Genomic DNA, 20,767 nt, shown 5'->3' on the forward strand with positions numbered 1-20,767 from the left:
TCTGACATGTGCAGACTGAATCCTTGTGCGCTCTCAAGACGCTGCCGGCTACAGACGCTGTCAAGCTCAAGTGCGCCGTAAAAGCTGCGAATCACATGCTTTTTGCGCATTGAACACCTGTTGTACCAATTTTCCTGTCGCGGGCAGGCTGCAGAAAAAGCAAACCATGCACACATTCAACCTGAGATTTTCCAGGCCAGCACGGAAAGGGCCAGCACACATTCTGGCTCCAAGCATGGTGTTGAAAGAGCAGGCGCGGACGCTTTAGTGCTGTCCAAAAGAAGAGGAAAACGAAATAGCGCCGTATCTTTTCTTTGCAAAATTCACTTGCCGAAAACTTGAAATGGGAGTCCTCTAAATTACCCCCAAAAGACCTTTTATGCAGATCAGAGCGGCCCCACTCGGCCATCAACTCTCAAAACAGAACCACACAAAATTTTGTCATCCCCTTGCGCTCACCGCACTTGGTTACGTCCGGTGAACGCCGTTTTATTTCCTTTGAGACAGTTCACCGAACCCCCACATCAACCTTCACCATATACCTGTTAGCTTTGAAGGAGGGTCTCCTTCCGCCCTTTGTCAAAGACTGCGCAAGCCACCACCTTTACTGCTACACTCTGCCTGCTCTGATAAGCCGCATTACCTGCCCATGCTTGCATGGTTCAGGTTTTTTTGCTTGTCCCGCCACAGGAGCTTACTGAGCAATGATTGGTATCGATCACTATGTTCACGGCTCGCTGGTTAATTGGTCATTCAGGAAGGGCGGGTGACTACTCGACGACGTCACTGTCCAGCTCAGCGTCCAGCTCAGCGCGCAGCTGCGCGACGGCGTCCCTGACCTGCACAGTCACAGTACACGCCACCTCAGAACCCTGGGTTTGTCAGCATCGTATCAAGCGTCCGCCACGCAAGGCTGGATGCTCTTGAAAAGGACATCTTCTCTCACCCAAGCTCTCTCACCCAAGCTAAAACACAATGTTGATGCTGTAACAGTCAAGGAAACTTTCCACCAAGCAAACACCTTAGGACAGCTCCTTCCTCTCTTGACACAACACAGAGTCCCAAGAGTGGTTTCCCTCGGTTTTACACCCCTGGCCAATTGCGCATGTGCAGTAGCTAAAAGCCACATGGGGACTTCTCGCATATGCCTTGGCCGTTACACATGCAAACTGTGCTCGAGGGGCCGGGTTGAAGGCTGGAGTGTGTCCTGCGCGCACCTCCTCGAAGGTCGGCCGCGCCTCGGGGTCTCGCGCCATGCATGCTGCCATGAGGTCCGCGTAGCCGCGCGGCGTTCCCTCCGGCGCGCGCAAACTCTGGTTGTCTATCGCCACCGCGTGGATGACCTGAATAACAAAATTGCTTTAAGGTGACCTGGTTTGCTTTGCTGTCCGCCAACCTCGTGCATACTGAGGCGGTCCCTGTGACACAATGGCGAGAGATCTTCCTTGCAGTTGGGAAGAAAAGAAGATGCAGGGAAAAAGTAGCGAAGGGCACAGACAGGTACACATGACACGACAGGAGATGTTGCATTATTCACATGGCTTAGAAGCAGAGCAACCATCGTTGCACTACAGGGCCTTGACAATCCCTAGTTTGTGCCGTCCATGACAGAAGTTAATGGGACAATACTCCGGCATGACTGGCAACACTTTTTTTAAGCTTTCTTTTGGTAAGGGCGAATAAGTAGTGCGCACCTGGGCTGTGTTGAGGCCGGCCCATGCGCGCTGCCCGTTATACATTTCCCACAGGATCACTCCAAACGAGTACACGTCCGTAACCTGCCGGCATGAAGTCATCCTTAGTCATCAGGCCAACAGTGTTGCCGCTTGCACGGCAAAGTGACTGCCCTTCCGATATATATCTGATTCAGCAAGGAGGCCTTCCAGTGCTAGGGACACGCTGCACATCCCCACTGCAGTATTTTCCCTTACTGCAGGACAGCAGACAAAGAAATAGCACGATGTGATGAGCAACAGGCTACACCATGACCAGCACAGCGTGCCCTTGAAAACACTACAGAAACAGGGGGCACACTTTATCTTACGTAAAAATTCACACTTATTTTGTGCCAAGGGCACCATGTCATTGCCTTTTCTTTGACAGTCTAGCTCGGGATGATAACATCCTCGGCAAATGCTTTCGCAGCAGTTCGTCTTTCACCAGAACGGTGCCGTGCGATTCTCTGAAGAATAGAGATCGAATCGTGGTATGACTTGGACATTCGCATGCAGGATTACAAGCTGGGTTCACCTTGGAGACCGTGTCGGCCGACAGCACTTCTAAGACCGTGTGGTTGAGGGCAGAAGACACAATCATAAACTTGAATTTGAATTCGAATTCGAATTCGAATTCGCACCTTGGAGACCATGTCAGCAGAGAGCACTTCGGGCGCCATGTGGGTGAGGGTTCCGTAGGTGCGCGTCTCCACGCGCGATACAACTCCCAGATCGCGCGCCAGACCAAAATCGGCCACCTTGGCGCAGAACTTGTGCCGATTGTCCGTCATGCTGCTCAGCAGCACGTTGCCTGCGCGCAGCAGCGTTGCAAGGTCAGAAAACAAATGCTTGACAAAAGGCAAAACGACCAATTATCTCAGAGATACTCATCAGCAGCACACTGCGTGCACACTGCACACTGCCTGGCAGCAGTATGGGTGTGGGTTTGTAAAAAAAGGAAAGCAAAGGAAAAGGTGCGGACATTGTAACATGCACTGCTCAAATTCAAGTCTCCTGCGTGAGCGTTGTGGTGAGTGCGGTTCTTGCATGTGCCCGGGCGCAGCAGACCAGGGCCAATTGACAGAGGTTGCAAGGGTTGTCTAATTTCATGCAAGCATCTGCGGCCTGTAGTCTGAAAGTGTAATAAGAAGCATGGCATCTCGACAAGCAGGAGGCTCATTAAAGAGCAGGGCGATAAGGCTTTCTGGAACCCAGTGATTTAGGTAAGCCAGGCTACAGCCTCACATGCCATAGAATTAGGTGCAGGCTGTAAAAAGTACCGTGTCGAACCCGCCAAAATGAGAGAAGAGCCCACCTCCGGTGAGGTCGCCGTGCATGACGCCCTTGCTGTGGAGAAAGCCCATTGCATCTGCGATCTCGGCGGCAGTCGACAATATCACGGCCATGTTGGGCGCCGCTTCGATTGTCGGCTTCATGCGGAACCAGCCCTTGTCCACCGCTTCCTGCAGAGACAGAAGCTTCTTTTGACAAGGTGCGAACTGAGATTGCCAGTACAGATCCTCATGATTGACAGTGGGCAATTTCGCTGGGCTATTTCGCTGCGCAAGGACATGGCCCACAGAAGTCAGAGGAGGGCCTTCCAGGCAGCAGCCTAGCTGTCGGACCATACATTCTAAGGGCCTTCTGACAACGTCTGATCAGCACAGTCCCAACCACGGTACTTCAGCTTGACTTGTTCCGTACACCGGCGAATCCAGACTTGCTCTGCGCAGCAGTCCCTGTTTTGAAATGTGCTAATTGCCCCTATTTTGGGACCGCCAGTACGGCACTGAGAGGTGACCTCAAAATGCTGCCTCCAACACTCACAATACTCCCTCTACGATGATCCGTAACCGTGAGATTTTCCTTCACTGGAACTGGCGGGAGAGCGCCACCTGCACAAGACTCTTGTTGCAATACTGGTTTCCTTACCAGGCTGGACGGCAGAGGGACTGGGAAAACAAAAGGAAAAGCAGAAATTCAAAGAAGAGAGAACAGCCTGGCACACCTGCACGCAGCTCTTGTCGCTTCACTCAAGCAGGAGCCAGATCGCATCGGACTGGGTGGTACAGGGCAAGTAGAAAGGATAAGGAAAAAAAACAAAAAGTGAAAAGGTGAAAAGAAATGCGGGCGCACCTGCACGCAGCCCTTGTCGCAGTATTCCAGCAGGAGCCAGAGCTCATCGGGATGAGGGATGCCGCCGTTCTCGCGCTGCCATTCGTCACTGCTGACTCGCGAGTGACTGCGCAGCGCATGCGCGTACAGGCGGCAGATGGCCGGGTGAGTCAGCCCCTCGGTCAGCGCAGCTTCCATCGGCTTCCCGTCCTGCATCTGCACCTTGTCCGCATCGTCCACCACTTTCACTGCCACCCTCTTGCCCTGCCACGTTCCCCGGTACACCTTCCCATACGAGCCTGTAACAATTCACACATGGCAACTGTCAGCTCATGACTCTCCGCACTCTCAATGCCTGCAAGCATGCAGTGAAAAGAATGCAGCTGGATGTTCAGCACCAGCATAGCACGTGATCAGGAACTTGCAGCACTGCTGCCATGGTAACTCTCACAGAAAATCTGTTTTTCACTGAATGGTCACCAACAAGAACAGAAGTACATCTTGTTCGACACGAGACATTGGAAGCTCGCCGCAAGAGCAAGGGCAGGGAGCATCGCCTTAGCAACCCACGCAGCTGCGCACCAGAGCAGCGGCGTGCCCGCTGATATATGAAGCAGGACGATTCAAAGGCTGTTTATCCATAGAAGGGGGCTTCAGGCAGTCAGGTGATGTCAAAAGACGGTCTTGTTGGTAATTCGCTCACCCTTGCCGAGCTGGGGTCCAAGGCGCAGGCCCTCAAAGGGCAGCTTGCGCTTGCCGGCCGACGCGGCCAGCGCCGCGTTGCCGGGCCGCACCGTCACAAAGTAGTACTTGGTGCCGGCGGCTGCCGGAGCCTGTGTGCATGTGCCGGCAGGCACGCCGATCAGCTGCGCGTTTTCGTCTATCATGTCTGTCGTCGCAGGCCTGCGCGCATGAAGATTTGAAGATTGCTTCAATTGCTCAGGACTATGGCTGGAAGCAGTGTTGTGCCTGCACATCTCCTTAGTGGGAGTCGGGGGTTCAAAACAGGCAGGCACGGCAGGGAGCGCAGCATGTAGTAATCCATAGCATCTTGTCGCAGGAGGTAACGAGTCGGCATGTGCATGTTGCATGTGTGCCTTGTGGCAGCACGTGGCATGAGAAAGGCACAGGGAGGGTGAGTCACGCTGTGAGACCAATGAGATGGCCGTCAAGCCTTGGGCACCTAGCAAAGTGAAGCAGGCACAAGGGATGCTAAGGGATCACAGGCAGATCCACACCTGAACATGATGTTGAAGAGCTTCTTGGCGGAGAGGCCAGCGCTCTCGCAGTGCGCATTCTTGATCATGAAAGGCTTCTGCTCGCCTGTATAGTGCTGATACGCCGTCCACGGCTCCTGCACAGGACAGACTTCCTCCTCAGAAGACAGCCACATTACCACTAAGACAGACAGGATGGCATTCGCCAGCTGAAGCTGCAGGTGCCTTTTTGTGGGCACAAGTCTGAATCGAGGCGCATATTCCAGGATTGGAACACTCATGGACAGGCAAAGAAAGCAGCGGGAAGATGAGCTAGAAACGCAGCACACAATGCAATTCTTGAGGGGAAATGGTGCTCCAGGTTTGAGGCAGTAGATGGGAGCACCTGGTCTTGGGAGCCATCGATGCTGAAGAGGTCCCAGAAACGATGCTGCAGAGCCGTCTCCCTCGGAATGCCTGCGCATGTATTCTCAAAGCTAATGTCAAGGTTCCATGCAAAAATTTCCAATGCAACGGCTTTGTTTTGGCACTCCCAAGAATGAGCCAGGTGCCACCGCATACTCACTGAAGCCAGTGGCATGCAGAGCAACCTGCTACACAGCTGCATCATCTCCTCAAGACACCCTCCTCTGTACCACATCAGGCGCAACCCAGCTGCTCCTTCCTATACATGTAGGAGAACTCTCTCCATTTATCATACACACCATTTCAAATTCAAAATGGCAAAAAAGAGCAAGTTTGAGTCCGCACCGGTCTGCGCAGTGATGGAGTCATTGGCATGCAGCACGCGCCAGCCTGGCGCTGATGTGTCGACGACTAAGAAGGCCTGGCTGTACGTTGACATGGCACGCATGAGCTTCAGCGAGTGCCGCCTCTGGTACTGGGCGGCCCACGCCGCCTCCAGCTCGCGCACGACTAATTCTGCCAGGTTGCACAGAATCGCCGCTCGCTCCTCGTCAAAATTGCGCGGCTTCTGGTCCACCACGCATCTGCGCAGAGCACAGAATGAAAAGTCAGAACTGCACAAAAGCGCAGCCTTGTACCTTGGCACGAAAGTGTCATCACTGGGGCCGGAATGACCGCTCCATTGTGAGTTCTTTGGCTGCCTGTGATGCAGGGAAGGATTGCCGGCTCGCTGGTGCACTCTAGTTCAGTTTGAAGGTGAGAAATGATATGTCGTGAGCTCAGGGGCCTTCTGTTATGCAGGTATTCATTGCTGGCACACTGCTGCGCTTGGTAGACAGTTTGTTAGTCCGGGGGTGGGGCTGCAGATGGTTTGAGGGACAACTGCAAAGCCTGCTGAAGCTCTGCGGTGAGAACGGGGGCACCTCCTTATGAGAGGAAAGAGCTACAGCAGGGACTGGAGCTCCCCACAAATCATCCGGCCTTTTTCATCAGCCCAGCTCTTTAACCGGTCCCTATGTTGCGATCATCAGGGTTGCATGGGTGGGACCGTCATATGGGTGAGATCGAGGCACATCACAGATACAGAGTAGGTCGCTGTCAAGGAACACAGTATGCAATTTACTCCCCTTGCATTGTGGGGAGATGGAGGGTTTTGAGGGGCTCACAGCATGCCGAGGCGGTGGCCGTTGGATGCCACGAGGGGAGCTCCGCAGTAGAAGCGCACATGCGGCGGATTCACCACCGTCGAGTTGAACCTTGTCCTGTGCGCAAACAAAACACAATCTGTCCCTTTGCTTTATTGCTTCCCAGCAGGGCTGTGCTCCGCTGACAGGCTGCCTGCAGCACTTGCAAGCAGCAAGATGCAGACACATCCAACACACTAGCATGCAAGCATGCAATGAAAGGTAGATGTCTTGCCCCCGACTGGCAACATGGGCCTCATGCAAAGGGTTCCTTTTCTGACACCAAACTACCAGATTGTCTGCCTGGAAGCCTAACCTGCCCCTTGGCTGATTGAAAGACATGCAAGGAAGTGCGAGCGCCAAGAAAGAACAGAGGGCTGCTCATGCGGTGTACACATACTGCATAGACAAATTAGAAACATCTTCCGGCCAAGAAACACTGCACCTCACATTGCACACATGCTGTCAAGTGTGTCTAGGTGAGACTAACAAATAATAACTCAAATTCAAATATAGATGCTTGCGCACCTGGCGTCCTCGTGGGTGTCTTCCACGATGACCATCTGGTGCAGCGTGGGGACCAGGGACCAGTGGCAGATGGCCGGGGGATCCAGGGAGATCCCCCCGCCCTTCACCAGCCCAGTTCCACACTTTATAAACTTCTTTTCCCCATCCAGCAAAGACACCATTATGGTCTCGACGCCCAGAACCGTGCACGCCAGCTCCAAGATGTGATCTGCGCACGCCAGACGTGGGCTTTACTTCCTGCTTCCCATTCTGCTCAAGGAGAAAAGGCGCACATCAAAGGCAGTTCGAAAGCCAGTGCCTCGCAGATTTGAGCGAAAGCAGCGACAATACAACCTTTTCCCAGACCAAGAGCACCATAGTGACATTGCATGCATACATTCAAATGTTTTGTTGTGCAGCTTGGGAAGCATCTGATCACATGCTGGCATTCAGGAGGTGTGTCCAACAGACTGACCAGCCCTCCCTCTAGGCTGCCAACAATGCTGCAAGCAAAGATGGCTTCGCAAGCCTGGCAGCTACTAGCGGCCGAGTTATACAGTGCTTGATTTGTGCGGATCAGCTGCGTACCTATGTTGGGGTCGGGCGGCGTGCCGACTTGGCCCATAGAGAGCAGCGTGGCCAGCCGCTCATCATTGACTGCCGGCAATGGAGCACCCAAGTGGATGTTGTACGGGTTCCCCTGCGCGCATAATTTACGCGCGTTCGTAACGAACATAATCCAGGATATGTCTGCTTGAATTTGTCCTGCCTGTAGGGTGGTATGTGGAGGGATAGCCATAACAGTGCTGCCATGTTTGTGTGAAGGTATTTGGCAGGAGGCCCACTTGAGGCCGAGTGGCATCTTGCAAATGATGTTTAATAACATCATTTGAGATCATTGGAGATGGGGAAGCCGATCAGACTTCCATGCGCCCTCCATGACAAGACAGAACCCCATCTGACATCCAGCCTAGTGCTGAGGGGAGCATCAGCGGCTCAGCAAATACCTGAAGCTTCTATCAAAGCCAGCAAAGGGATTGCGTGGCAGTCAGCAACAACTCCATTGCCAAGAAAATCGCAGCTGGAAACCCACCAAGATGCCTAATGCACCTTGACTCGCTCAGATTGGATGACAGAGGGGTACGGCGCACGTCACAACTGCCTCAGCCGCCTCAAAGGAGGAACAATGGCAACAGGAGCCGCGCACGCAAAAGTATCAAGACTTGCAGGTATCCTGCCAGGTAGTGTGCCAGCTGCATTTTACACCACCCAAGTCTGTTGCAGGCAGCAGCGCACCTCGATAGTGGACTGCGTGAACGCGTTGAGTGGCACATTCAGGCGGCTGGGGGAGACTGGGTTGCAGTCGATGACCTCTATCAGGGCATCCGGAGTATCACCGCCCGCAAGCGCCTGTGGAACAGCCGCCAACAGTGAGTCATGCATGCAATGAGCTGCCATACACAGCTGCCCTTTGCACCTATCTACAGGCCAGCAGTGCACTGAGACACCAGGAGACCTGAAGCAGCCCCCTTGCACAAGTCTATCCCAAATTGGTAGCCCAACAGCTGGCTCCACCAGGATGTGACAAGGATATGGCCGCTCATGGCTTGCAATAAGAGTTAGTTGTGAGGGGTAAATCGTGATCAGGGATTCAGGGAAACTTGCCTTTACACGGGTGTTTCCGTCCAGGGGGTATGCCAGTGGCGCAGCCGTCTCGTTGGGAGCGCTGTTGTCAGCTGCTTCCGCAGTGGCAGAGACGTGCACACGCGTGTCAGCGTTGAGATCTGCGCGCGCCAAAGCCTGGACCACCTTTGCGTTGGTGGCATCCTGCAGGTCTGCTGCCGTCTGCGCAGGTGCAGGCTAAAGTCAAAGCTCGCATGCTTTAATTCTGCCAGCTGGTAATCTGCAGGCAACAGTCATGTGCGTGGTTGAGGCCGCTGTGAAGAGCCTGGCAGCCTGTTGTGAAGGTGTGGGGCTCGCTAGCTGGGATGTGCCCCTTTCAGAGGTGAGCCAAAATGTCCTGGAAAACCTGACAGGCTCCCAAACCCAGGTAACACATCCTTCGAATTTGCTACATTCTATGCCCTGAGCGCTCATCCGGCGCCATATCTCATTTGTACGTACAGGACAGGAGCGACTGAAAGATGGGGCACCAAGACCTGCTGACTGGTGCGCCAGCCTCGACGAAACTCACACCATGTGCCTTTCACACAGCAAAATTCATTGCGTTCTCAGTCACGCTGATATAAAGCCGCTAATGCCCCGTCTTGTGTGCGATCCCAAACTAGCAGGATTCACTGTTGTCCGCAAAGTGCAGGAAGCCGCGTACCTTGTGTGAAGCGATCTGACCATTCTCCTTCGATTTTTGAACGGATGTTGCTAGTACGTTGTCTCCTTTCGTGATCGGCGCTGCCGAACAACAGGAGAGGAAACCCATCCCGGGTCCACTCCTGAACGTCCTCCAACGTCTTCTCTTCCGTGAGAGCTGTGTCCTGCTTGCCGCTCAGATGCAAATAAAGTTGTTGGCGTCACGATAACATTAAACTGCACCAGCATACATTCGTGGCCCTAAATATCGTTGCAGACGCGGAGATTTTCTTTGGCGAAAAAGTTCCTCCAAATCTCAAGAGGTGACGTTATTTCGGGCACGGGGCATTCGTCAGCAAGAGTGTTTTCTCCAACCACTGCAGAAGTTCCAGCTGCTGGTCCAAGCCTCGCACGATCGGGGGTTTCCTGCAGTGTCATGTGGCCAGAAGGATTGTGGATCACAAGTACCTCCCCGCTCGAGGCTTGCAGCGAACAAAACACCGACTAGCACATCCGGGTGACCTTGGCAGTCAGGAAATTCGCCCTACCACGCAAGATTTGTCTTGGCCCTCACTCCTATATCCTGCGAGGCGGTGTAAGCTTTAGGGCGCGGTCGGACCTCCGAGCACGTACCGAAGGTTCGCAAATTGTATGACATGCTGTATGGTGTACTGCTCTCCACCCTGCGCACAGTCTTTGGGTCAAGAGGAGCAGCGGCTCTGGATATGTGCTTGATACCATTATCCTTCAGGAAAGTGGCAGCATTCTTGATGACGGTTCTGGCAACTGTGCAAGACCCTAGATATAGTTCACATCAAGGGATTCCTTGGGTAGCTACAGAGCTGTGCAAGCCACCTGTCAAATCGAAACTCACCTCTTTGATATGATGTGACGATGCCTGCCACTCAAAGACGTGGTCAAGGGATGTATTGGATCGAGGTTTCAAAACTTGAAGCAAGGGAGTTTGATCACACTGGAGGGTGCACCACGAGGCTGCATTCAGCAGCTCAACGCCGTCTTCACCTTCTTTTGTGAGGGCTGGCACTTAGAAAGGGACTGGAAGAGGGCTTAGGGATGCTTATGACCGCCAAAGGGGCTTCTTCCCTGCCAGACCCCCAAGAGAATCTTTTGCCTGGCCTCTGGTCCTCTTGTGCCCCTCATCTTGCGTAGTGCAGACATCTCCCTGATGAAGTGATATCTATTTCAAAGCCTGCCATGGCCCATGGTCAGCATGGCAAAAGCAACAGCTGCCCTCTCCTGTTTACAGCAGGAGCGCACCAGCTTAGTCTTCATCATTCCCACCTCTGCTGTAAGCAATAGGAGCGCTGAAGGAAACTGCAGCGTTAGGCTTTCTTCTGATCATTCCTCGTGCATCCATGGTGAGAATAGTGGGCCGCCAGTGGACTTGCGCACCCTTTTACTGACCCCAGGGTCTTATCCCTTGTCTTATTTTTGCACAGGGCATGACGAGTCAAGATGCGGCGGACGGCGCTGTGGTCCCCTACGACCCCAGTGTCTTCGAGGGTTACAAGGGACCCCCGCTGCCGCCTGATGAGGACGAAAGGTCTCTCATTCCTCCACAGATGCCTCCACATATTCCTCCTCTTTGATCAGCCCTGTCACCTGAGCATGCATGGGCGCATGCGTCATCAAGTGCAGAGGGCGTTGCATTGGAGCCTTGTGCAAGTACCGAAAATTGTGCTGTGAATGAGTTGTACACCTTCTTGCAAAACCCATTTCTCCCTTTACGGCGTGGCAGTCAAAAGCGCTCGATACCAAGCAGTACAGACTCCTGGCGGGCTCTTCGCTGTTTGGCAGAGCTTTGGTGATGGCATGACTCTCACAATGTCGCCTTTTGGCAGTGTTTTCACAAGTGTCACGCGCACACCATCCGAGAGGGCGTCAGGCAAACCACGGGAGCCTGTCACTTGACACATGTTGCCACATGTTGCTGAAGGGTGTGCGCTGTGTTGTACTGCAGGTGCCGCACACTGGAGACTCTGGACGTACAACCAGAGGTGGACGACCCGGTGCTGTCATCCCTCTGCAAGCTGCTCTGCTCGCTGCTAAAAGTGCCCGCAGCAGGTGACTCACCCGCAGCCAACCTGTAATCGCTCACATTCCGCCCGGTGCTGGCATTGCCTGGTGACAATGCCGTTCTCCGCCCCGATGCCACTGGTGTGGGATGCTCACAGCCACACACGCATGTGATGCCCCTTCTGGGGCTCTCAGGCTGAACATTGCTCATATTTGATTGATGTAGCTGGGTGAGAGATCCCGTGGCGCCATAGGATGGATGGGCCCTGCCTATCTTGGTACAGTTCCAAGGTTTTACGCCCTGCCCCAAGTTGCATGCAGTGGCAGGGCCATCGAAACGCCCATATGACAAATGCACTTAAAGTATTCGCAACTGATAATTTGAATTTCTGGGGCTGCAGCGGTGTCGATAGTGGAGAGGGAACGCCAGGTGCTCAAGTCGACGGCGGGGAACATTACTCGCTGCGTGGTCCCCCGTAGCGCCTCCTTCTGCCAGCACACCTTTGTGCACAAGCTGCCCGTAGTCATGGTCGTCGAAGACACCCTCAAGGATGTCAGGTGGGTTCCTTTCTAGCCTCGGCATTTTTGGCTACTCAAAAAGCAGGCTAGCAGATACCTGTATGTGTACTAGTGGGCACAAGCTGCTCTTTGTCATGGTTGTCGAGGAAACCCTTCAGGGACATCATGCGGGGGCCCTTCTCTGGCCTCTATTGTGTGAATCTACGCTCTCTGCAGCCCTTGCCTGACTGCAGCCCTTGTGCTATCTCATGGGGCCTCATTTGATCTGCCACAAGAAGGGCACCTGGCTCTGCAGTACTTTGGGATCTTTATGGTCCTAAACAAGCAGATGGCCATAGGTGGGGGACCGCATTTGCATCACATACTAGCGCACACGCCAAAGGACAGGCGCCCTCGGTATGCAGAGGCACAGAACCCTCTGCTTTTCACTGCAAGCCCCTCGACCTGAGAGTGCCTGCGGGGCTGCAGCTGTAATGCTGTGCCATGGGGACACGGTCTGCTGTGCCAAAGGAAGGGCACCAGTCTCAGCACACCGAATCTCTGTCAGGGCGCCAAACCCTGCGCTGTTCACCGCGCGCCCCTTGGCCTGAGACCCTTGCTTGCGTGGCTGCTGCAGATTTGCGGACAATCCGCTGGTGGCCAAGGGCGTGCACCCCATCCGCTTCTATGCAGGAGCACCCCTCATCGCTTCCAACGGCCATCGCATTGGCGCCATGTGAGTCCCCTGTTCTCCATGCTGGCAGAGCCGCACTTGAAAATGCGCCCACCCATTTGAAATACAGTATGCTCTGCATACGTACAGCTGTGCACAGCGCGGGCTGGAAGCCTGCCATGCACTGCAGTGTTGATTACAGCGCGCGGGAACGTTCGGCCTGCACAGAAGGGAAATGGCCGAACTGTTGCAAGCGCATGGGTGGTGGTTGGTAGTAGCTGCTCCTTCTTGCCAATTGTAGCGTTGCTAACACAAGCGGAAGAGTGGGGGATTGCTCTGGCCTAGGTATCACCCAGTTGATGCAAATATGCAGTCTCCCAAACCAAGGGCAGTTCATCAGGAAACTTTGACCCTGCCACCATGTCTGATTGACTGCCGTGTGCGTGTTCCCCTGCCTTCGTAGAATCTGATGGGGAAGGGTGTTTCTAAACGAGAGGGTCATTTTTTGCGCAGGTGCCTGATAGACCAGAAGCCGCGCACGTTGAGCGTGGAGGATTACCGCGTGCTTTGCACCTGCGCAGAAATGGTGGTCCGCAGATTGGAGAAGCAGCAGTTTGAGCTGCTGGAGGCGAGCGCGGCCGACAAGATGCTGCGCACGTTGGACACTCTGCGGCGGCCGCTGCTGTTGGCCGACATGAGCTTGCGCGGATGGCCCGTGCTGCACGCCAACGAGGCCTGGCTCAAGCGCATGGGTGCGCGCCACTTTTTTCGTTTTCGGCTTCATATTTGTCTTGTGAATGTTTGCTGCAGGGTGCAACACGTGCCAACGGAGAAAGTCTTCTGCCATGCGCCCAGGGAAGCTTGGCATTTGTTAGTGCGTGGAATTGAAACACAGTTGTGCACGGGTGCAGCGCATTCCCTCCGTAGTCAAGACTGAGGGCGTTCTTTCTGAGAGTGGCATTCATTCTACTAGGAACGTAATTTTCTCATGTTGTGAGTGTCATGTTGCTGTGCTGCAGCGCTGCCAAAGGGGACAGAAATCCGCTCGCTGCCCTTCTGGGACTACTACGAGGCCACTCAAGACTCACAGGTGCGCACTTGCTTACTGCCTTCACTTCAGGATGCTGTCAGTAATGACGCCCTTAAACGCACAAGCACCAACTGTGCATGAAGGCTGATGATCGTGAGTATGTTTGGGTGACTTGACATATATGTACCTGCAAAGTGTGAAGGTGAGGCTGCTTGTCAAGGTTACCAAACGGATTACTTGAAAGCTGAGTGTGCCCTACTGCACAGGAGGCAGTGGTGGAGGGCTTCAATGAGCAGATCTCGCAGCAGAAGCCATTCTTCGTGTCGCTGCAGCTCAAGGACGGCTGCAACAAGGGGTGGCCTCTTCAAATGCATTTCAAGTGCGGACTCCCCTAAAATCAACCTTGTTTTTGTGGGGTGGAGGTGCATCATGCAGCCTATGGTGTCCTGGCAAAGCCCGGTTGTAGCTTAGACATCTCAGGTCTTGCAAAGGGGTTTCAGATGCCATGATGCCTCAGCTCCAAAGATGGGCAGGTCGCATCAAGGTTTCAGATGGTTGCATCCCTCTTTTTTGACTTGAAATCAGCAACCCCGGCGGTGGTTCGACCACAGCAGGGGATCTGAAGTATTCTAGTGACAGGTGGAGAGTGCCCAGTTAATGTGGGACAAAGGAAGCCAATTTGAGCGAGTCTTGTGGGCTTGCTGCAGGCCTGCGACACAAGGATCCCTAGATCCTTTCACGCCGGAAATTGCCATTCCCGAGGATGCGCCGTTCCATGACAACCCGGCAGATGACCTGCCTTACTACATCGTGACTATCCTGGACGACGGCGAGTCATCGCCAGCTCAGCCGCCCCAGGCCAAGGTGACCGGCTCACCATGAGCTTCATTTTCCCAAGGCAATTTCTGCCACCCCTACAGAATTTCAGAGAGGGAATTTTTCCATGGTTTGTGCCTTTGGCGTCGAGCAGATCTATCTGTCTGAGGCATGCTCAGGCTTGTTGAATTCTTCTTAATGACGTGAACCCATGCGATGATATGGGATCTTTTGGCGCCTATCCTTCAGGAGCAAGGCAGGCAGATTTTGTATCACCCTGGACTTTTGAGAGCGCTGACTGGCTCGTCTGGGATACCACAGCTGTCTTGCTGCCGCCTAGATGTCAAAGTACTTTATCTTTATCTATTTTGTAAAATCAATAAGACTTCCAGCTGCCTGTTCCTGCCAATGGCCTGCCAGCTGCTGCAGTGGTCAGTAATATGCTCATGCATGCGCGCAGGCGGCAGTGCCTCAGAAGGGGATGCCCCCGGCTTTCAGCACCGATTCAGCGATCGGCACAGATGCAACAAAGAAGGTCCAAGTGCAACCGGAGACACCAGCAGCAGATCCAGTTGCTGCAGAACCTGCTCCAACCGCCGTAAAGCCTGCTGCAGAGGCCAAAGGCACCGAAAAGAAGCTCGGCTGCTTTGGCAAAGATTCAGACTCGCAGCGAGCCTGTGTGATCTCATAGGGGTAGATGCAGCAGGGTGAATGCACCGTGTGGAGATGTTACAGAGTGCAACAAGCTGCAGTATTTGCCAGGGGCAACAACACCGGCTTTGGCTTCAGAGGCGTTTGGCCATCTGAGACCCGAGACAGCAGTGAGATATTAGCTTTGTTGCACATTAAAGGCACTTGCACAGCACAAGATCATATTCAGGACCTTATAGATGACTGGACTTCACTGGTTTCCCTTACAAGGCTCGCGAAACAAGAAGCCTTGTTATTTGATTGTGCCGTCGCAGGGGAGGCTGCTGCAATCTGGATCTGGCCTACACCTGTCCTTTATCAGGCCTCTAGCTAAAATGGCCTTGAGGAGCTTAAAAATACTGATCCTTGAAAGAGCTTGAGGGCAGAGTAAACAGTGTTGTAATTGGAAGTTGAACCCCTTTGAGGGGGCGTTGTACGCACACGGGCTGGTCTCAGATGGCACCATCTGAAAACCAGGGTCCCATAGATTTTATAAAGCTGACATCTTTGCAAGGGATTGCCGTGAGCGCTGCTGACAATGTGCAAGTGATTCTGGCAGAGTGCAGTTTGTCAAAGGGCCACTCAACCTTGTTGATATTCAGACTGCGGCAGACAGACACACAAACTTACAGTAATTATTGGTGCTGTGTTGTTCACTCGCAGATGCACTGCATAATGTGTTGGGGTGAGGCCTTTCAGGGACAGCCAGCATTTGGGGTTGAGGGTGCTCAGTGTGTGGGGCCTTGAAAGCTAGATGTCTGAGTTGTGGCATAACACATGCAATTGAAATTTAGAACGGTGCGCTGACATCAGCAATCTGAGATTTGCTGACATCAGCGCCATGCTGTGCTTGATGCCTTGCTCTGTGTGGGCTCAAGACAACGAGACGCTGCCACGTGGACTGATTAGCAAGTTGTTGTGATCGTTGTGCACTGGACACTTTTCCAAGCGGGTGTTGTCAGCTTGACAAGCAAGGACATGCCCTGTATGATGTTGCTTCTACTATATAAATTAGGCCAGCCTTTCAATTGCCTGACTGGAGCTCGTCCTGATTTGACGAGTGTAGTTTCGTGGCATTTTTACGGCTGTGGAATGCACTGTACAGTTGTTGACTTGGAAGTACAAATTTTGGTAAATTTGGAATTTGGTTTCTACCCTAACCACTTGATGTGGTGGCTGAGTTCATGATTTCACACATGCCTGTTGCTTGTACAAGTGCCCAACAGGTTGAAGTTGCAAGCAATGCACATGGAGGTGCATTGGCCCATAGTGAAACGTGAGCAATGGCACATACTATGATATGCAACAACATAATCTGGCATGCTCATCTGATTGCACATCTAGCATCAAGTCTTGCCTTTAGGGAAACTTCAAGCAATTTTGCCGTTGATGCTAGTTGCTCAAGAAACAGACATTCTAAAATGTGCAGCTCACTTCTTTCATTGCGTCAAGCCTTTTGCAATTCTTACACCGCCCTGAAGGTTCGCAAGCTGTGCGCCATCACTTTCAACGGCACTTTGATGACACGCTGCTTCACGGCCCTCAGCACCTTCAAATCAGTCCGCCCGGTATACTCCTGCTTCTTTCGCCACCTGAGCCCAAGAGAGCAGCACATACAATATCATGCACTCTCTCATTCAGATCAAACAAGGTTCTCTTTGCCGCTTGATCATGCATCTCTTTCCCACTGTATGTCCTCCAACTGTAGGAGCAAAGATCCAGACGCACCTGGGATATTGGTCTGGGGGGACAGCAAAGAACAACTCAGCATCTGTTTTGGGGTCCTTCCTCAGCTGTTCAAGTGCATGGCTCAGCCCAGTTGCATTGATGCTGTGTTCATTCATCAGCCACCGTCATCTGAAAGAGATACTGCGGCTGCTGGATGCTGTCGATGGCTGCCTGGTCCGACCTGGACGGGATGCAATATGTCCCCGCCTCCTGGTCCGCCACATCCTTCAGGTCATGGAAAGTGTAAATGCTGGTGCAGGGAGGCAGGTCCAGGGTTGTTTGTGTCCCTACAAATGTAAGACAAGCAGCTCAGCAGATGCGTGCCAAAGCAAAATCTGATAGCATTACAACCAGGTATCAATGTGCAATGTGATATGGCTTGAGCAAGCAGAATAATAATACGGCAAAGCTTGGCAATAATTTACTATAAGGTGATTATATCCAACGGTGGAGTGGCGCACGCACCCATTTCCAAGTCCCACACATCGAAGACGCCACCCCCCCTTAAGATGCGGTGAGCCAGCGGCTCAAACAACTTGCCACACACATCATTGAACTCCTTCCAGCCTGCAGTGATTGCGATGAAACTCTGCATCGAAGTAAGAGGAGATCAGAAAGCAGAGATTACAATAGATGCATGCGTGAGGTCCATGCATGGAGCGTGGGAAAATAAGATCAGAGTAATCTAAGGCAGCACGCCCTTAGAGCAGGGGGAGATGTCAACCTGCAGCGGCAGGGCGGTGCCCTTGCAGAACTTCTCCCCAAGCTTGCGCCCAACAAACTCAGACGCAAACATCTTGTTTGTTTACATGAAATTGGGCGCCACGTTGATGTGAAGGAGGCGGTGTGACACCTGCAAAGCAGGCAGCATCCCATTATCCAGCAGGAAGCATAAAACACGACATGTGGGAAACAGGCAGGGGTAAGGCTGAGGAGACGTCAGCGCAAGGAGGAGTAAACGAGGCAAGGCAGCCCCCACTAATCTCATCTGCTGAGTCGATATCCCCCACCGCCTTTAAGATATCATCCAAGTCTACCCTAGCGATGGCCGACCCCAGGTCCCTCTGTTGGGAGGTATTCCTGGCCAGGTGCAGCACGTACCGCGCTGACCCGCCCCACTTCTCATACAGGGGGGCAAGATCTCGTCTTCCCTCAGCTCATGTAGGTGGCGACCCGCGTCTAGCTCCAACCAGCTCCAGACAGGCATGTAAAGGGTTGCCGCTCCCGCCTTGGCAAAGTCCTACAACACAAAAAGCAAGTACTTGCTTGATACAATTCCCATTCTGCACACATTTGGCCCGACACAAGCACACGCAGCCAGACAACACATGAGAGATGGATGGGGTCATCATCACTTTAAAGATCTCTCTCTTGGGGCTTGAGGTGAGGATCGTCTTCGCTGCAACCTCCTCCGGTTCCCTGGTGTCCACCAAATACCAAGTGGTTTTCTGCTGCAGCTCCTTGTCAAATGCCGTCAAGGGGCCCATACGTACAGAATCCCTATGCCACATGCAGCAACGCTTACTTTAGGATGGACACGAAACGCATTTCTGCTAAGCAGAAAGCCTCACTGTCACGCCCTCTACAAGAGTGCTAACTATAATACACATGTGGTCGTCGGCGGACGCATGAGAATATACTCATTGACTCCACATGCTGCCGCCTCAACATCTGTGGCTCGCCTTGAGAAGCAGATGCACTGTGAGGAGCCCTTGAAGTCCACCACCGCCGTGTCACCCGCTGTGGCCAGGTGATACATTACGTAATACTGCCAGACGGTCTTCCCAGCGCCAGGAGTGCCAGTGATGATGAAATTGTTGCTCTCTTTGCCTGCGTGATAGGCCTATGTACTCACTGCTTCAAATGCACATCACCAGCCTTTCCTTCGGCAAGCGCAGGGCTTTCATGAGCAAGACAATAGCATGAGAATGCAGGTACCTTCGCACACCAGATCCCACAGCTCAGTGTAGCAGGGCCGCAGCAGGATCTTTGCCATGTTCCGTTCAAGGCCCAAGAAGTAGGTGCCCTGTTGCAAGCTCATCACCGTGTATCCTCCAGGCCCAGCCTTGAGATTTGCATGCGCCAGATTCCTCCAAAATTGTACCCGTGGGTCATCTGCGCACGACATCAACAGACCTCTGCCATGCACCTCTAGCTTGCAGATGTGAAAATGCTTGTCACTATCAATGCTTGCAACAAATGCAGGGAAACGGGGAAGTCCTAGACATGATGAGATGTGAGAGCCTACCTGGAGGAAGCTCAACAGGAACAAATCGATTAAAAACCAAGTACTCTACCATTCAGTTAGCAACCCTTAAGCGGTACACTCTCCCTGCAGCTTCTGGCGATCTGCAGAAAATGAGCTATCTCAGAAGGGGCATTTGTTTAGCTTGGTTTTGAAGTGCCATGAATCACAGTGGATCCCGTCATCCAACACTCCAAACATCATTGCCATCCACACCTGACAGAGGAATGGTGGTCCATTCTGGCAGTAAACGGCAGGCATCATGATTTACTTAACATGCAACTGGCCCTGGCAGCATCCCAACAAAGGCCAGCACACCCAAAAAGGTCTGCAAGGGCCAAGACAGGCCGCATGGCTCTGGCCAGGGTCTGGCAGACACGAGCACAGCTGGCAGCAGATGCTGAGCCCCCACTGCAGAGGCAGAATAACATACATAGCGACAGCGACAACGACAAATTGGCTTATTGGGGACGACCTCCTTCTTATCTAGTAGAGTCCACAGTACTGTCGCATCGAGAAGAGCTCTTAAACAGATCGCTAATTTGTTCTAGAGTTTGCCGAGCCAGAGAACTTCTGAGAGAAGAGCCTGGAATACCAGTCAGATCGACAGTGTCCCTTCAGGATGCCTGCGTTAGACAGCAAAAGGGCCTTTCGCGCGCCTGATCTGGTGCCTGGCAGCATTTGGTTTTCGGATAAGGCATTGCAAGCTCTTGTGCACTAGACCATCACGAATGACATGGAGTTCTCAAAGAATCTAATTTGAGATGGCGTTCAGCTCAGCTGCAAGAACGCGAACGAACGAGGAAGAACCATGTAACGATTTCAAACCTAGACTGCTAGTAAGACTGTTCTCACTCTCGAGAGAGATGGACTTACGTTTTCTGCTCTAATTCTTCTGATCTCTTCGATGCTATCCCCTGTTCGCCGCAGCAGTAAGGGAAACCATAACATCTGTCTTTACATACTTGGTGCCGGCAGCGAAATTTCCTCAGCAGAGGTGACTTTCTTCCAGATCCAGTATTTTTCATCGGTTCAGCCAGCTTTTTACAGGCCTGTGCGCGTACAGAAGGTCAAAAAACCAGCGAGAAACAGTGCTAAGAAGGTGAGCTGACGTGACACAGATCACGCTACGATGACTCACTGCCAGCTGGAGCACAAACGCTTTTGTGGTGCCTTTGATCCGGACTTGCTCAGTCCCAGCAAGGTAACGTCGAATCCTCAAGATTCGAAGATGTCGTGATCGAAGTCTTCAGATTGCTTGTGGCCTTTTGTAGTGCGACCCCCAGCGGGAAATCCAATGGCAGGATATAGCGATGCAGTCTTTCGTAGACATATTTTTGGTTGCCGCATGCCATCCAGGACGGGACTAATTCTGACGCGGAGCAGCCTATCGTACAGAGTGTCAGGGACATCCTCAGCTGCCAAGGTCAGCAAAACAAAATTGGACTCCAAACCGGATCCAAAGGCTGTGCTTATCGAGCTCCAGCGTCTGAAGGCACAGAATGAACGCTTGCGCCAGCAGCTAGCAGAGAGGGAGCGCAATTTGAATTTGCGAGAGAGTCAGGCTCCCATTGATTCACCGGTGGAAGATACGGAACAG

General features: G+C 52.9%; 4 protein-coding genes across 4 annotated transcripts; 2 read left to right on the top strand and 2 right to left on the bottom strand.

The window, feature by feature from the left end:
* Positions 1 to 770: 770 nt before the first annotated feature.
* On the bottom strand, positions 771 to 9,580 carry COCSUDRAFT_45718 (kinase-like protein; the record flags this gene model as incomplete). The annotated part of the gene is made up of 16 exons (XM_005651544.1): positions 771 to 839; positions 1,218 to 1,343; positions 1,695 to 1,778; positions 2,357 to 2,526; positions 3,031 to 3,178; positions 3,852 to 4,129; positions 4,534 to 4,733; positions 5,069 to 5,184; positions 5,433 to 5,503; positions 5,798 to 6,036; positions 6,619 to 6,714; positions 7,165 to 7,372; positions 7,732 to 7,843; positions 8,440 to 8,553; positions 8,815 to 8,988; positions 9,473 to 9,580. The coding sequence occupies 16 exons, from the start codon at positions 9,578 to 9,580 to the stop codon at positions 771 to 773; spliced, it is 2,313 nt and encodes a 770-aa protein (XP_005651601.1).
* Positions 9,581 to 9,854: 274 nt separating this feature from the next.
* Positions 9,855 to 15,195, top strand: COCSUDRAFT_45719 (hypothetical protein; the record flags this gene model as incomplete). Its single annotated transcript, XM_005651545.1, has 10 exons — positions 9,855 to 10,088; positions 10,911 to 11,014; positions 11,432 to 11,535; positions 11,889 to 12,045; positions 12,623 to 12,721; positions 13,172 to 13,410; positions 13,678 to 13,748; positions 13,955 to 14,067; positions 14,396 to 14,552; positions 14,965 to 15,195. Exons 2-10 carry the CDS (start codon positions 10,914 to 10,916, stop codon positions 15,193 to 15,195), a joined length of 1,272 nt encoding a protein of 423 aa, XP_005651602.1. The 5' UTR covers positions 9,855 to 10,088; positions 10,911 to 10,913.
* Positions 15,196 to 15,573: 378 nt separating this feature from the next.
* On the top strand, positions 15,574 to 16,351 carry COCSUDRAFT_31912 (hypothetical protein). Its single transcript, XM_005651546.1, has one exon. The coding sequence runs from the start codon at positions 15,651 to 15,653 to the stop codon at positions 15,939 to 15,941; it is 291 nt and encodes a 96-aa protein (XP_005651603.1). The 5' UTR covers positions 15,574 to 15,650; the 3' UTR covers positions 15,942 to 16,351.
* A 308-nt stretch (positions 16,352 to 16,659) lies between these two features.
* COCSUDRAFT_55086 (hypothetical protein) lies at positions 16,660 to 18,918 on the bottom strand (the record flags this gene model as incomplete). Its single annotated transcript, XM_005651547.1, has 7 exons — positions 16,660 to 16,786; positions 17,065 to 17,209; positions 17,388 to 17,489; positions 18,024 to 18,162; positions 18,278 to 18,422; positions 18,623 to 18,752; positions 18,861 to 18,918. 7 exons carry the CDS (start codon positions 18,916 to 18,918, stop codon positions 16,660 to 16,662), a joined length of 846 nt encoding a protein of 281 aa, XP_005651604.1.
* Between the last annotated feature and the right edge of the window lie 1,849 nt (positions 18,919 to 20,767).

This window comes from Coccomyxa subellipsoidea (genome assembly GCF_000258705.1).
Source record: "Coccomyxa subellipsoidea C-169, whole genome shotgun sequence".
Taxonomy (NCBI): Eukaryota; Viridiplantae; Chlorophyta; class Trebouxiophyceae; family Coccomyxaceae; genus Coccomyxa; species Coccomyxa subellipsoidea.